This window comes from Micromys minutus (assembly GCF_963924665.1).
Source record: "Micromys minutus genome assembly, chromosome: 21".
NCBI lineage: Eukaryota > Metazoa > Chordata > Mammalia > Rodentia > Muridae > Micromys > Micromys minutus.
The window spans coordinates 27910133-27927503 of NC_137956.1; the positions used below are offsets into that span (position 1 = coordinate 27910133).

At 43.8% G+C, this 17371-nt stretch overlaps 1 protein-coding gene across 1 annotated transcript in view; it reads left to right on the forward strand.

The window, feature by feature from the left end:
- GK5 (glycerol kinase 5) overlaps positions 1–17371 on the forward strand; it is a gene marked incomplete at both ends in the record, with an annotated part of 50599 nt that overhangs the window by 16211 nt on the left and 17017 nt on the right. Inside the window, 7 exons of the mRNA XM_080934924.1 lie at positions 1369–1500; positions 5038–5113; positions 9374–9435; positions 9605–9678; positions 9860–9920; positions 12376–12502; positions 14436–14540. Of these exons, the coding sequence (XP_080791050.1) occupies positions 1369–1500; positions 5038–5113; positions 9374–9435; positions 9605–9678; positions 9860–9920; positions 12376–12502; positions 14436–14540 (637 nt within the window). The remainder of the gene's footprint in view (positions 1–1368; positions 1501–5037; positions 5114–9373; positions 9436–9604; positions 9679–9859; positions 9921–12375; positions 12503–14435; positions 14541–17371) is intronic.

Below are 17371 nucleotides of genomic sequence, written 5' to 3' on the forward strand. Positions count from 1 at the left end.
GTATCCCTTCCCCCTGAGGGACCAACCAGGTATAGTATGGAATAGAGTTTATTCAGGGCTTGGGGAAGGGAGTTAAGAGAGTAGTAGGGTGTGCTGAAGAGATGGCTCAGTGGTTAGGAGCACTGACTGCTCTTCCAGAGGTCCTGAGTTCAATTCCCAGCAACCACATGGTGGCTCACAACCATCTGTGATGAAATCTGGTGCCCTCTTCTGGTGTGTCTGAAGATAGGGACAGTGTGCTCACTTATATAACATATCTTTAAAGAATGAGGGTAGTAGGGGCAGAGAAAAGCAGAGAGAGAGAAGTGAAGGCCAGCCCTGAGCACTGGAGAGAGAAGGGGAAGGGAATGGAAAGAGAAAGGACAAAGGGGGAAGAGGGTGAGAAGGCAAGAGAGAGAGGAGGGGGCTAACAGCCCTTTTTATAATGGGTCAGGCCTACCTGGCTGTTACCTGGTAACTGGGGTGGAACTTAAACAGAATGCTAACAGTGGTAGATTTAAGTGCTTTACTACTTGTTTGGGGTGGAAAAGGATACAGTCTCCATGGGTTGAGACTGCACCGTCCTTTCTTAAAGCCAGTGAGTACTGACTTAACTGTCGGCCCTCCACAGCTCTTCTCATTGTGCCTGGCACTGTAATGCCTCATGGCTAAATGCTTTCTCAGCTGCTGGAGTGTTCCGAACTGGTGCAAGGGGTGTGTCTGGGGGAAATGACAGGTGGGTCTCCACACCCACGTGACATTGTATTGGTTCCAGGGAGCAGAACTTCAGTCCTCTTGTGTGCACAAGCCCCCCTCATCACCAAACCATCTCCTGTTTGTTTGCTTTCGCACAGGGTCTCCACGATAGCTCCTGACCTAGAAGTCATTATTGCAGCCCAGGCTGACTTTGAACTCGTGGTCTTGCCTGTCTCCCAAGTGCTGAGGTTGACCTGTGTACCGCTATACCTGACTTCATGTCATGTTTAAAAACATTTTTAAAGATTTATTTGTTTTTATTTTATGTTTATGGGTGTCTTGTCTGCATGTATGCACACCACATGTATACCCAGTGTCCTCAGTGTCCTGGAGCTGGAGTTACAGAAGGTGGTTGTGAACCATTATGTGGGTGCTGGGACTGAACCCATGTGCTCTGCAAGAGCAGCAAATGCTCTTAACTATGGAGACACCTCTCCAACCTCTGTTTTTGCTCTGTAAGAAATGAAGTTGGACATGGTGGCACACAGGCAGAAACAGGTGAACCCTATGTGAGTTCAAGGCCAGCCCTACAAAGTAATAGTTTTGAAAAGGGGGTGGGGGTGGTGAAGGAGAAAGAAAACCCAAGTATCATTAAATGTGTTTTCTCAAAGATCGCTTTTGTTTTTAAAACAGCTATTGCATGGGGCCACCAAATTCCTCCATTTTTTCAGTAGAAGTAAAGTACTGTTAACGGTTAGTCGCTTCCGTTTCACCACCCAGCATGTGACCCTGAGATTGACCTGGGTTTTACAAAACCTGTCTGAGGTAAGAAGAGATGGTGTGTGTGGAGAGGGGATCATGTCTGTGGGGCAGGAAAATGTAAAGAATAAGAACAGTAATCCAGCCCACTGGGGGGAAGACAGTCTCCCATTGGTTCCTGTGTTTAATGTCTTTGTTTCATGTCATAACACAAAGGAGATTGACAGTAAGTCTGAAGCTAACCTGGGCTACATCCGGGAGCTCTAAGGAAGAGATGACATTCTTAAAGGGGAAGCATTGTAGGGCTCTGCCTGTGCCTGCCAGTCTTTCCGTGAGTGTGTATGCTAGACTCAACTTCCTGGGAGAGTCAGGCATGCTACAGGAGGCTGCCTGAGTTAGGCTCAGGTAAAAGCAAAAGTGATTAAGCTCTGCAGAGCCCTGGTTCTTCTCGATTGCAGACTAGTTTTAGGGACTGTAGCACAACCTGGGCCTCGTGGGAGATACCCATAGTGCACTGCGGGAAGAGGTGGCGCTGGGCCTCGTGGGAGATACCCATAGTGCACTGCGGGACGAGGTGGCGCAGAGGTGGAGGGACCGGTTGAGCAGATGAGGACAGATGAGGCAAACTGTGTTTCAGGAAATTATTATTTTTATTATGTCTATCCAGAATTCCAACTTTTGCATTATCAGATTTAAAGAAACTTGGCACCTTTTTATTTTTCCTTCGGCATGCTTTTGGTCTGGTGTTGGTGCTTTGTTCGGTAGCGAGAGAAAAACATTTTAGGTACTTCAGTGGTCTTCAGACCATGTGATCTGTGCCACAGTTGCTCAGCTGTTACAGCCTGAACAAATAAACCTAGCTGGATTCTACTCAGACTTTACTTATAGATCCTAATATCTGAACTTTATGTACTTTTTGTCATAAATATCTGAGGTTTTTTTTTTCAATATCATGATACAAATCCTTCACTAATTTTAAACCAACAATCTTAAGTTTACGGAGACTGTCAGGAATTGCCACGGCAACTGTCTGAAGTTTATGTTCGGCTGCTAAGATAAAATACCCTGACAAATACAACTGAAAGGTTTAGTGCAGCTAAAGTTCCAGTTTCCAGTTCACCGAAGCAGAGATGTCACAATGGCAGGAGCTTGAGAGGGCTGGCCACATGGCATTCTTAGTCAGGAACACATTGCTTGCCTGTACTTTGACCACTTTCTCTCTAGCTTTCACTGTATAAGGACCAGGCTGACCTAGAAATCACAGAGATCCATCTGTCTTTAGCCCAAGTACTGGGATTAAAGTTGTGAACTACCATGCCGGGCACTTTCCCTGTGTTTGCAGATGGACCCAAAGCCAGGGAAGGCAGAGCCCTCTTTGAGTTTCAGTCTTCCTACATCAGTCAGCGTAAGCAAGACATTCCTCCACAGATGATTCTGGATTGTGTCAAGTACACTATTAAAACCATCACCCCAACTATTAACCGTTACAATATTTGGGTACAGCTTTTAAATAATAACGACTGTGCCTTGGATAAACCCCATTTTCTGTGATACTGCCAATTCTCGAAGCTTCCTTTAAATTTTTAGCCATTAAAAAAGATGGAGGGACCTGAGAGCTGGTTCAGTGATCAAATCCACTTCCTGCTCTCGCAGAGGACCTGGACTCAGTTCCCATCCCCCATGCTACACACCATAGCTCCACAACAGCACCATACAACCACCTGTAATTTCTGATCCTGGTAATCCAACACTCTCTGCTGGCCTCCACAGACAGACCTTAGGCACATAAGTGGTGCCCATACGCACATTCAGGCAAGTAAGCATTTGTCTACATAAAACAAAAATAGATCTTTAGAAATAGAGTAGACCCAGAGATGGAACTCAGATTGTTAAACGTTTGCTTAGCATGACCAAACATTGGGTTCAGTCACCAACCTCACACAAAAGGGAGTCAGGAAACGGGAATGTAATCTAGTGCCGGAGCACCACAAAAACAAAACAAGTGGTAGTTAACGTTTTGATCAAATAACTGTTACCCAGGTTAGGGCTCCCCACCTCCCTGCAATCGGGCAACCATGCTGCATTCATGAATAGAGGCTCTGTAAATCCCTCCACACTACCTGGTAGTTACACAGCCCCGTATGCTTCAGTCCCCAGGAAAGGGGAAGAAGGTGATGCCCTTGTAAAAAACTGTCTTAGCAAATAATGACGCAAACACAAGCTAACAGGATTAGTCTTCTTCCTGTTGCTTTCCTGAGAACCTATTTAGTACCCAAGCCCCATGCAGCCTAAGTCCTTTTGGATGGATGCACGGGAACCTTTTGTATTGGGAACTTTTCTACTTCCCCAATAACTGTGTGTGTGTGTGTGTGTGTGTGTGTGTGTGTGTGTGTGTGTGTGTGTATGTTTGAATGTGTGTATGTGTCTCTGTGTGTGAGTGTGTCTCTGTGTGTGTGTCTGTGTGTCTCTGTGTCACCATGTGTGGGTGCCTGTAGAGGCCAGAAAACCACCTTGGCTCCCATAGACCAGGAGTTAAAGGTGGTTGTGAGTGAGCACCTCAGATGTGCCTGATGCGGCTGTTTCAGGAAGTTCCTTTAACCACAGAACCATTTCTCTCGCCTTCTCCCCTCCACAGTTTTTAACTCTCTGATTCCTCTCTTATCTTTTTCACTCCCTTTCAAATTCATGATCTGTTCTATCATTATTAATAAATACATATGTATATATGTGCATATAAATACAACCTCCTAAGTCCACATATATGTGTATGTATGTATATGTGTGTATGTATGGCCCTATTAGGCACCCATGCCCAGAGAATACAGATCCTTCCCCTCTCAATAGCTAGAGCCTATAGCTCTTTATCAGGCATGGGGCATTGTGAGATTTCCCCCATCCACGGAGATACAGAATGGTGCAGATATAATCGTGCAGATCTTATTTGGTAACCATATTGTTGTGGTTTCATGGGCACAGCTGGCCTCTCATACATAGAAGACACTATTTTGCAATACTTGTCTTAGTCCTCTGGCTCCTTAAATCTTCCCAACCCCTCTTCCACAATGCTCTCTGAGACTTACACATAGGGGTTGTGTTGTAAGTGTGTCAGATGGGGTTCACACCCACAGTCAGGGTTGTGTTGTAAGTGTATCAAATGGGGTTGTACACCCCTCAGTCCGATGCTCTCTGTATAGTCTGACTAGGTAGAGAGGCATAACATCTTCTAAACATAGGCGGTTGGACTTAACTCATAAGCTATACTATGTTATTAGTTCGTTGACTTGTATAGTGCATTTGTGTATTTAAATTAAAATGTATACATACTTTGCTTTTTTAGACTGAAGATGTAAAGTGTTTAAACAAACATACTGTATAACTAAAAATGTTGAAGGAAGCACAGAGGGGACAGGAAGCGCTCATTCCTAAGTCCCATTCACTAGGAATTAAGATCTGTTGGGATCTGTTCTGGAGATAATCTTCCTGGGTATATGGCTCAGTATTGAGAGTACAGTGTATCTACTGATCTGTGGGTTTTTCTTTTTTTTTTCCTGTGCCTGCTATCAATCATAGTTTTACTGACTAAAACGTCCTTCTCTTCTCAAGGTGAAAAAGGCAGTTGAAGAAGACAATTGTTGCTTTGGGACTATTGACACCTGGCTGTTACATAAGCTCACAAAAGGTAAAGGTGACCTCACAAACCTGTTCCAGTTAATCCGAGTGAGACCAGGGCACCAGAGTTGCTTAAGAGAGGCAAAGTTACTTCCACCACAGTGTTTTCTGCCCATGTCCCAAGCACTGCTGTCTGGCAATCTGGTTACCACTGGTTGTAATCAAGCTAGATGTGTTTCCACTTTTTCTGGGGAGAGGAAGATGGTTTAAAAATGCTGACGAAACTTCAAAGTCCAAGACCTGGGGAACAGTCTTGCTTACAAAGAGTGCTAAAGGTAAACTTCCAGGTGAAATGGGGGTGCTGTTCTAGCACCCCCATGTGAGACACTGAAAGAATCAGAATAAGAAGAGACAGACTTTCTTCCAAAGAGCCTCAGAAACCTACAAAGGAAATGACAGGAAACTCAGAAGGCTGGAGACAAACCTGGGTAGTGCAGAAAAGGTTGAGCACAACTTGGGTCCCAACGCTCCCTGAGGGTTAGGGGAGCAGCAGCCATGTCCTCAGGCACTGTGTATTCCCTTCACTGAGTCGTACTGGGGACTGGGCCTTCCACAGCTGGCTGCTTAAGAAAAATCCTCAGATAAACCTGAAGGAGCTAGCCACACTAACACAGAAACACAAGCGCTAATGCAGCTTCAGATAGACCAAAATGTCTCAGTGACTCTGCCCAACCTCCTCGAGCATAGTCACGTGGGTAAAGTGACTATGGGGTGAAGATTTCAGGCTGATTGGTTAAAAATGGTGGGTGACACAGAGGGGACACAAACAAGCAGGTTAATTATGTTCATGGCCCGAAAGGAAGGCTGGCCAGCACCGTTAAAGAAAACATCAGCCATCTGGTGACCATGTGGAGGAGAGGAAGCAAGAAGATTGATGTTCTCAACAACAAGAAGTAGAAATGCTAGCAATGGAAAATGCAGTGAGTCAAATGAAAGACACAGTGGAGAATTTCACCAATACATTCGCGAAACTAAAAGGAGAAATGGAAGGGCTGGAGGGCTGCACTCATGAAATACTGCATCCAGACACCAAGAATCGAGAACACGAACAAACGTGACCACAGCGTCCGAAAGACGCTAACACATCTATGATATGATGTGTCATGACATGACATCATATAAGCATCCAAGTGACAGAAAAAGACAAACACCAAAGAGCATGATCGGTCAGTGACATTATAGCAGAGAATTTCCCAAGAAGAAATGGATGACCAATAGAAGGGGCATTGAGAATCTCAAATAGATATTACTACAGAGGAACCTTTTATGATATAGTCACAATGCCAGTGCAGAAAGCAGAGGACACTGAAAGCTGTAAGGAGAACATGCCAACTCATGTACAAAAACAGGAACATCGGAATGATAGCAAATCCTCTGCCAACAGCCAGCATGGAACCGCACTTCCAAACCCTGGAAGTAATGGCTGCCAACCAAGAGCGAGCTGCCCAGCGAAGCTGTCTTTTACAGTTGACAGAGAAACAAGGACGTTTGGAGGTCAGCCAGACGGGGCCAGATACAGGCAGTTCTTGACTCTCAAGCCAGAGATGCAGTGGATGCCTCAAGGAATACTGTACACAGAAGAGGAAGGAAGTCACAATCATAAGAATACGGGAAAGGATACATTTTACGAGCAGAATTGATCAGCAGAGGAGAATTAGGAAGGCATTTGTCATGTAACAGTAAACCAGCAAGGCCTTAATACCAACAGGGCGGAGAGAAGCGTGTGACCAGCTGCAAAAGTGACCAGGGATGTTACAGTCAGTGCCCGTGGCGGTCAAAGGAAAGCTGCTGGAGTAGTTCTCTCTCCTTCCACCTGTGGGACTGGGGGATGGGACACAGATTGTGAGGCATGGTGGCGGGCACCTTTAGGAACCATCTCAGCCCACAGTGACATTCTTCACAGGGCTAGAAGACAACAGTCCTAGCTGGATTTGGGCTGCATTCCTGAAGTCCCTACACTTCTGAAGCAGAGGCAGGTGGATCACTGTGAGTTCAAGACCAGCCTGGTCTACAGAGCGAAAGACGTCATAAAACAAAAATTCTTTTTAGAATGCCTTTAATTGGAAGGCAGGGACAGGCAGGTTTACATACAAATCTCTAGGATGGCTGGGACTACATAGAGAAACTCTGTAGCCAAAACCGAAGCGGTCTGGAGAGATGGCTGGCTGGTTAAGAACACTCGCACCTATATCAGGTGACTCACACAGTCTGGAAATTCAGCTCCAGGGATCCCACACCCTCTCTTGGCCTTCATGGGCACCTGTGTCATATGTGTGCACATACACAGACAGATAAAAAGAAATCTTTTTTCTTTAATGGACTTTACTGTAAGATGAAACGAAAACTTCTAGAAAATAACATGGGCACAATGCAACAGGTTATGTTATTGGCAAAGACTTTCCAGAAAGTGTCCTATTAGCACAGGAATAATCTCATTAATTGGTGAATAGAATTGCTTGGGATGAAAACTTCTGCACAACAAAGGAAAGGAAACCATTGCTTAAGCAAAGAAACAACCTACTAAGCAGGGAAAATAATCTCACACAACTGCCCCCACCATAAAAAACGACTAATAATTACTTTTTAAAGTCTTCAATATGCTAACCCTGAGGGAAATACCAATTGAAACTACTTTGAATGACGTCTCACCCAGATCAGAATGGCTGTCATCAAGAAGATAAAGAAAGCCAGGTACGGTGGCTCAGGCTTTTAATCCCTGCGATTGGGAGGCAGAGGCAGGTGAATCTCTTCAAGTTTGAGGCTAGCTTTGTCTACATAGCAAGTTCCAGGACAGTCAGGGTTAACAGAGAGAGACCTAGTCTCAAAGTACACAAAAAGCAGAAACAAGAAGACAGATGGCGGCAGATGCTAGGGATGGCACAGGAAGAAGAGCCCGATTCGCTGCTGTTGCTGGGAAGGTACGCTGTGCGGCCATTGATGGAAATCCGTACGGAAGCTCAGAAAGTACAAAGAGAATTCCCATGTGACCTGGCCCTACCACTCAGGTATGTAACTGGAGGACTCATGCCACAGAGATACCTACACATCCACGTTTATTGCTGTACTGTTCATACAGCCAAGAAAAGAAAACAGCCTAGAAGTTCACCAGCGCACAAATCAATAACAAGAAAATGTGGCACATTCACAAAATACAGAGCTCTATTCAGCCCTAAAAACAATGAATGGAGTCATGACCTTTGCAGGAAAATGAATGGGCCTGGAAATCACGTTAAGTGAGACACCCCAGACTCTGAAGAAAAAATTCCACATTATCTCCCATTTTCAGAATCTATATTTGAGTCTGTCTCTGTCTGTCTGTCTGTCTGTCCATGTCTGGGTCAATAAGCCAGAGGACCATGAGAGAAGGGAGAGGTTTTTAAAGGATGGGAACAGGGTGTGCCATCATGTCAAAAGGACAGGTTGTCTGGGGGAAGGAGGGAAAAGTCAGACTGGATATGAAGACTGGGGACAAATGAGAACAGAGTAGTGACATATGAAAAACATTGCTGTGTATGTAACTTTAAAGGGGGAGGGGTTGGGAAGGAGAAGTAGATCAGCTGTTAACTGCCAAAGACCCTCATGTTAGTTTACAACTATGTCTAACTCCAGTTCCAGGGGAAACAATGCCCTCTTGTGACTCCCAGGGGCACCAGGCACACATGTGGTACACAAACATACATGCAGGCCAGACACGAATACACATGAAATGAAGTGAATAAATCTAGCCTTAAGATTGGCAGAAATGCAATCGTGATGACACCACGCTTGGGTATACTTCAGGGGGTGTGTGAGGGTGAGGTGCATCACCTAGCCTCTTGACACCTCTTCCTTTAAAGCTCAGGATCTAAGGTTTTATCAGTAAAGTTGCTTTTGTAACATTCAGGGACTGGTAAGATGGCTTAGCCTAGTACGGTGTATACAAGCATTGTGTATACAATAGAGTTTAGTCTCTAGAACCCACATGGCATGAACGGTGGATGTAAGGGGGTGGGGTGAGAAGGCTCAGCAGGTGATCTGGTCCCTGGGACCCGTGAAGCTGTCCTCTTGTCTGCACGTGTGTGTTGCGATAACACAACGTGCACAAGACACTTCCATAATTGTAATTTTGAAAACTTCAAGTAACATTCCAATCAAAAGAAAACACTTAAAGGTTTCTAAAGGTTAGGTGGGCATTTTCCTGGACACGTGGATGCTGCAAACATCCATTTTAGGAAGGTTGGGCAATTTGTACTTCCTGATAATAAGTGTGTTATTTCTAATGTAAATTTAGGATCTTCCTATGGCACGGATTATTCGAATGCCAGTACCACTGGATTTTTTGACCCATATGCGGTAAGACTTTTCTCTTTTTTGAATCACCAGCTTTTCTGTAATGCAGCTAGATTCTTCTTTAACTGATCGTAGTTGAGAACCCTTGTATGTGTTTATGTGATGCTTTGGAATGGGTAGAGGTGTGAGGCGTTTAAGCGTGCATATCCTGATGCCATGTTCTCCTGCACAGATGCGCTGGAGTAGACTCATAGCCACCATGGTTTCCATCCCACTCTCTATCCTGCCTCCTGTGAAGGACACAAGGTAAATAAGCACCAGAGACAGACCCACACGGGTGCCTTTGAATTCTCTTTGCTGGAAAAAGGGATTTTTTTCAAAAACACGCTTCTGCAGCTGTTCTGTAACTTTATGGAATATGTGAAAAAGCAGTTTGGATGAGTATGTCCAGAGCTACAACTAACTCTCTCATCGATCTTATTTGAAGCTATAATTTTGGAACAGTGGATGAAGAGATATTTGGTGTGCCTATACCAGTTGTTGCGTTGGTAAGTAGAAGACGTGGGGGGTGGGGTGCAAGAGGTAAATAAATGTGTTTGAATAGTTGGGCCTCGCTCTAAGAGAAATAGATTGTCTTTTGTAGAATAATGCCAGGGCCAGTTGTGGTGGCTTCCAGTTTTAATCCCAGTAGTCACGTGGGCACAGGCAGGTAGGTTTTGTGAGTTTGAGGCCAGCCTGGTCTACATAGCAAGTTCCAGGACAGCCAGGGCCACACAGTAAGACCCTGCTGTTCTTAATGTTAGTGTTAGAGTGTTTGCTACCAGACGCCCTAGGTTCATATCAGCACTGGAGAAGAAACACACATTCTGTCTAGTATCTCTTTACTTTTTCTTTTAAGTTAAAAGGGCTGTGTATCTAATGAGAGGCGTTCTCTGGATAAGGACGCTTACATTCTCTAAGGATGCTGTGTTCTGTAGCAGACCACCTCTGTAGATGCTTCAGCTTTAACAGCAGCCATGAAACAGTTTATGTTCCATCAGAAAATCAGCAGGCAGCCGTTGATACTAGAGGATAAGGTTGTGGCTGGGTGTTACGAAACCCTCAGCTTGCTGGTCTGAGGACAGAATAATTGCTGGGGTTTCTTTCCTTTTCGATTTACCTTTACTTTATGTGTTTGGATGTTTTGCCCGCATGTATGTCAGTCACCACACGTGAGCAGCACCTGCAGAACCCAGAGGAGAACATTTGATCTCCCTGCCACTAGAGTTACAGACGGTTGTGAACTCCTGAGTGGGTGCTGGGATTTGAACCATGGTCCCTGGCAGGAACAACAAATGCTTCTAACTCTGAGCCACTCCAAAAATCCTGGGTTTTGCTTTTAAGGTTTCTTGTACTGTTGAACTCTAGCTCTCTGGCCAGAGGAGAGAGTACAAAGTTACAAACCTTTAGGATGCCATGCTGGAAACCCTCAGGAGACCTTTTTTCCTACAGCAGCTTAAACATGGGGTGGAGGCCCCCTGTCCCCAGATGGACTCTTCACATTAGCCAGGGAGTCAAAAGGAGAGGGGGAGAAGTAAAATTATTTACTGTAAATGACAGGGTCTTATTATGTAGCTTAGGCTGGCCTTGAATCTCAATGTAGGCCAGGCTAGCCCCAACTTCAAAACAGTCTTTCTGCCTTAGTCTCCAAAGTGCTGGGACTTCGTGCATGTGCTCCCATGTCCAGGTGGTGTTATCATCATCGTCATTATTATTTAAGGCAGGATCTTGTTGTTGGTCCAGGCTTGCCTCTGACTTAAGATCCTTTCAGAGTCTCCAATGTTGAGGTTGTGTGTTCAGCTATGCCTGGCCTCAAAAGGGTTTACTACATGAGTTTTATCTTTTCTTTTCTTTTTTTTCTTTCTTTCTTTTTTAAAAAAATTATATATAAGTACACTGTAACTGTCTTCAGACACACCAGAGGAGGGCATCAGATCTCATTAAAGGTAGTTGAGAACCACCATGTGGTTGCTGGGAATTGAACTCAGGACCTCTGGAAAAGCAGTCAGTGCTCTTAACCACTGAGCCATCTCTCCAGCCCTTATTTTATTTTTTAAATATTTATCATTGTGTGTGTGTGTGTGTGTGTGTGTGTGTGTGTGTGTGTGTTTGCACACCAGGGCATACATGTGGAAGTCAGAGGGCAACTTCTAAGAGTTGCTTCTCTCTACCACCTGGAAGTCCCAAAGATCAAACTCAGGGTGTCATGTCTAGCACAGATGTGCTTATCTGATGAGACATCTTGCCATCCCTAGTTTCATTTTATTTCTTTGTTTAATATAGTGCTAGTGACCATGACAATGTACAGACAGGGTAAGTGCTTGACGTTGTGTGTGTTTAATAGCTACACAGGAGGTTGAGGTGAGAGAGGAGGTTCTAGGCTACCCTGGTAAACATGGCAACCCGTCTCTAAGAAGACTAAACATGGTGGAACTCAGTGTAGAGTGCTCACCAGCACGAGTGACGCTTTGGGGTTGATTAGCAACATTGCAGTACGTTAAGTATCTTTATGTGTATTTATATGTAGCCGTAGTAACAACATTGTAATCTTTTTAAGCAATAAACATGTTTAAGACTTCTAATTTTATTAATTGTACCTCTGTCACGCTTAATAAAGTAAATTTGTGAGCTCGGTTGTCTGACAAAGCGATGAAACCTCTAAGGTGAAATGAGAAAGCACACTATTTCAGTGCCTTTTTTTCTACTGACGTTTCTAAAATTCCTCCTGTTTATAAAAGTCATGAGCTAGTTTGGCACCAGAAGCCCTTGGACAAGTCACTTGCCTACAGTGCTGGCCCAGAGAGACCCTGGTACTATGCAACTGTTGACTTTGGGTTTATTTGTAACTTAAGGAATTGGAGAACGTGAGTGAAATAGGTAATCATGAGAATTGTGTAAATGGGGAGTGAACTGTAATGGAAGGCACTGGGACAGTGTGCTTCTGACAGTCAGACATCTTGGCAGGTCGGTGACCAGCAGTCAGCCATGTTTGGAGAATGCTGCTTCGAGACAGGAGATGTGAAGTTAACCATGGGAACTGGGACATTTTTGGATATCAATACCGGAAAAACCCTTCAGCATGTTAATGGAGGTAAATAATCTTGTTAGTTAGATAAACTTACATTCGTATTTGTATGTGATGCATATCACACACCAAGTCCCCATTTCATGTTAAGGATATTCTTTCATTTATTTTATTAATAGAGCTAGTTAATCACCATTGTCTTTAAATTAATTAATTAAAATAATTAAATTAGCAATATTAAAAATAAAGATGTTGCCAGATGGTGGTGGTGCACACCTTTAATTCTATTTACTCAGGAGGAGGAAGAGACAGGCAGAGCCAATTGAGCTGGAGGCCAGCCTTTTCTACAGAGGAAGTTCCAGGTCTACACAGAAAACTGTCTTTGGAAAACCCAAACCAAAAACCCAAAACCCAAAGATATTAGTACAACGACATAACAGATGGATTAGGCCATTTTGGTCAGCTTTCCAAATATTTATTTGTATTACATATTGTATTTGTTTAATATTTACTATTACAGTCTAAATCTCTCTTTTTCTCATTTATTTGTTTATTTATTTGTTTGTTTATTTTGGTGTGCTATTGCTGGGAATCAAACCCAGGGCCTTAGCAAGTATTATATGCCTTGAACTACAATCCTAATTTATTTTTTCTGTGCATTAGAAACTTTGGGAGAATAATAATTGCCGATTAATGATCAATACATATTTAGGGCCTTTTTAGTTTTCTGAGAGCAAGTCTCATGTGTCGATGTCTGACCTTGAACTTGCCATATAGACAAAGACGACCTGGAGCTGCTGCTTCCCCAGTACTGGGGTTACAGGCTTCGCTGCCGTGCCTGGCTTACATGGTGCCGGCAATGGAACACAGAGAATTGTGTGGTGGCTAGACACTTCCAACTGAGCTTTGTCTCTGGGTAGCCCTGGCTGTCCTGGAACTTTCTCTGTAGATCAGGCTGGCCTTGAATTCACAGAGATCCACCTGCGTTTGCCTCGTGAGTGCTGGGATCAGGGGCAGGTCCCACCATTGCCCAGCATCCTCAGCATGCTCAAAGATGCATTTAAAATCCATTCTCCTGCCGTCACTCCACAGCCTCATCCCTTTCCCCTGGCTGGAGAGGTCAAGCCTAGGAAAGTGCTGACTGTTTTCCACTGTCCTGACTTAGGGCTCTGCTTGGAGACCACAAGAAAACACAGCAATGTAGTTAGTGCTCTGGCTACGTGATCTCTAGTAGCCTTTACTTTGCAATGAAGATACTTATTGCTTTATTTCTAGAGACATGGATGTACCCGTAGCTATTAAAAACTAACAGCTCAGTGGTGCACCAGGTCCTCGGTTCAATTCCTTGTTCCCCAAACCAAGACCAGCCATCCAACAGCAAAACAAACAAGAACAGTAATGCCATTGTAATACTTGTTACGTGTTACTATAGATGTGAGATCTTGTCTTTGAAAAATGTTAAATTGAGAACTCGGTTAACATTTTATGGACTGGCATATCATTACTGCAGGAAACATTTGGTTTTCTGCACAGTGCAAAAGTTCTTTAAAATGCATACATCTTTCTTTTATTTTTATTAATTATTTACATTTCAAATGTTGTCCTCCTTCCCAGTCTTTCTTTTCTAGTTCTATTTTGTTTAAAGTACATTTTAAATGTAGTCTAATTAAAAAAAAAAACCCAAAAATGAAAACAGAGGCCTACCCTTTGCATGTATTGTACATACTGTATGCTGGGCTTTATGGAGTTTCCTTTATGAGTTAACTTGGTTATGCAGACAAGTTAACTGCTCTCTAGGGTGGGCTTCTTTTCACTTGCAGAAATGAAGGCTGAAGGTCCAGAGACTGTAAGATCACACCTAGTGAAGGCTGGGGTTTGAACTCCCACAGGCTTAGTGCCTAGGCATTTTGTGGTTATTTATATGTTATGGTTGTTACTGCACTGAGTTGTATATTTGCTGTCTGACTTCCATTGTTCACTTGTATATTTACTCTCTAAGGCTTTTATCCACTAATTGGATGGAAGATTGGGCAAGAACTTGTGTGTTTAGCTGAAGGCAATGCAGGAGACACGGGTACTGCTATAGTATGGGCTCAAAAATTAGGTAAGTCACCCTTAAACAAAATCTACAGGCCAAATTGAATTCAAATTTGCCACATGGTTTTAGATCAATAGCCAAAGAATGGACCATTCAAATGAGACATTAAGATAAAATAATATGTACTAGGCGAAATATAGAATAGTCTTTCTTTTTTTCAAATTTTGGGTTGGTAAAGGTTAGGTATTAAAACTAGGAATCACAAAAAGAGAAGGGGGGGGCATGCGATCGAAAATAAGCTATAGTCATACATACTTTTAATCCTAGCACTTGGGAAGCAAAGTTTGAAGTCTTCTGAATTGCATAACATGTTCAAGACCAGAATGACCTACATAGTAAGATCTAGTCTTGAAAGATAGGAAGGAAGGGTAGAAAGGTAAATTTGAGTATAGAGCACCAGAATGTATAGGAATAGCTAGACTACAAGCAACATACAGAAACAAGGGGATCAGAACCATTAGCAGCAGCCAGACATAGTGTCTTTTTTAAAAGCACATGCCTTTAATTCCAGTACTTCGAAGGCAGAGGTAGGTGGATCTCTGAGTTCAAGATCATCCTGGTCTACATACATAGTGAGTTCCAGAACAGCCAGGGCTACGTTTTCAAGCCCCTGTCTGGAAAAACCAACCAATTAACCAACAAACAAAGGAGCCATTATTAGCAGATGGCTAGACCAAATTGACAAGGAACAAGCCAGTGCTGTGGTGAACACCTTTAAGGCCAGCTGCTAAGCAGGCAGAGGCAGGAGCATGGACATAAGTTTGAGTCCAGTCTGGTTTACACAGTAAGTTCCAGGCCAGCCCGAGCTACAGTGAGACTTTGTTTCCAAACAAAACAAAAACCAGAAAAGCCCCAAACAAGAGAAGTACTAACAGATGGCTCAAAGGAGGAAGTCTGGAAGACCTGCAGTCAATCCCGAGAGAACCATCTTCCACAAGTTCTCCTCTGACCTCCGCGCATGGGGCCACACGTGCACAATGTGTTTAAAACATTTTTTTTAATGACATGGAAGCAGAGAGATCAAGAGTCAAGAACAGCCTCAGCCACGTAGTGAGTTTGACAACCTCAAAAAATCCTGTCATTCCCTCCCAAATTGTATAATTCAGTCACTTTGAGAAGTCTGACATGGTGGTAGCCTAACTGCAGCTTTCTTACGGTCTCACATAAGGTAAGCAGCTTGCTGTGGGCAGCCGTCCTCTCTTAGCTCTGATCTGTCTTCCGCCTCCTCGTGGCAAAGCTGCTGCCATTAGTTGATTTCTGTCTCTGGATTTGCTTATTCTGGACAGTTCATTGTCATGGTCACGTGGTCTGCAGTAAATGACATCTTTCACCAAAACGTTTCCATGGTTTACTCATGTTCGGGTTTGTATCAGTAATTACCGATTTCATTGATGAATGATGTTCCACCATATAAATAAACCATGGCTTACCTGTTTATCAGCTGGTGAGCGTTTCATGTAGTTTGGCCTTTAAGAATTTTTATTACATGTTTATTTAGTATGTGTGTGTGTGTGTGTTCCATGGTGTAGTAGAGATTACTTGTAGGAGTCATTTCTCTTTATTTTTTACTGTTTGTTTGTCTTACTGTGTAGCTTTGGCCGGCCTGGGACCCCCCTTTATGTAAACCAGGTTGACCCTGAGTTCACAGAGATCTGCCTGCTTCATTAACCTCTGAGATCAAAAGCATTCACACCATATAGTGTGTGTGTGTGTGTGTGTGTGTGTGTGTATGTTCACTTATTTATTTTACTTATTTGTTTTTGAGACAGGGTTTCTCTATGTAGCCCTGGCTGTCCTGGAACTCACTTTGTAGATCAGGCTGACCCTGAACTCAGTCACCTGCCTCTGCCTCCCTGTGCTGGGATTAAAGATGTGTGCCTCCACCAGCTCCTGGCCATGTTTTTTAAAATCACATTTTATTTATTTTATGTGTGTATGTATGGGGAGGAAGGACAATCCAAGAGCTGGGGCTCAGTTGTCCTATCTGTCTGTGTCTCTGTCTCTGACTTTCTGTCTGTCTGTCTCTCCTGAGGATCAAGCTGAGGTTGTTAGGCTCAGCAGCAGGTGAGGGGTCAGGTCTCAGGTCTCACTCATAACATCATGGTCCTCAGGATTGAACTCAGGTCAGCAAAGCTGTGACAGGTGATTTTCACCCCCTGGGCCATTATGCCAGTCTCTGGTTTTGCCCTTTTCCCAAACAGCCTGTATATTGCAACTCCAATTTTGTACACAAACTGTGGCATACATAGCCATCTTAGTCTGCTTTGTGTTGCCGTGATAGAACACTGTGGGAAGGAGGGCCTTATGTGGCTTGCACGTCCCAGGTCACAGTCCTGGGAACCCAAGGCAGGAACTGAGGCAGGGACAGGGGGAATGCTGCTTACTAGATTGCTTCCTGTTACTTACTCAGCCTGAGTTCTTATATAACTCAGGACAATCTCTGCCTAGGGGTGAGCTGTGCCTTCCCACATCAATCCTTCTAGAAAATGCTCTGCATACTTGCCTCTGGGCAATCTGATAGAGGTATTTGCTCTATAAGGTTCCTCTTCCCAGATAATTTGTATCTGGTTGACGAAAACAAAAACAAAACAAAACAAAACAAAAACAAAAAAAAAAAAACAAAGAAGTTCTGTTGGCAGAACCTCTGTGAGTGGTCAGGGTGTGCCTGGAACTGCATGTCCTGCCCTCTTGAAAGTCCCAGTCTCCAGAAAGACATGCACTAAGTGTCTGGAGGAGGGGACCAAGTCATTTGTTCCCCCTTTATTCCCTTCCCTGGGGTCAAACTCTTAACTGTGCACAGATAGGCTATCACTCTACTGTGGGACCACATTCCTGCC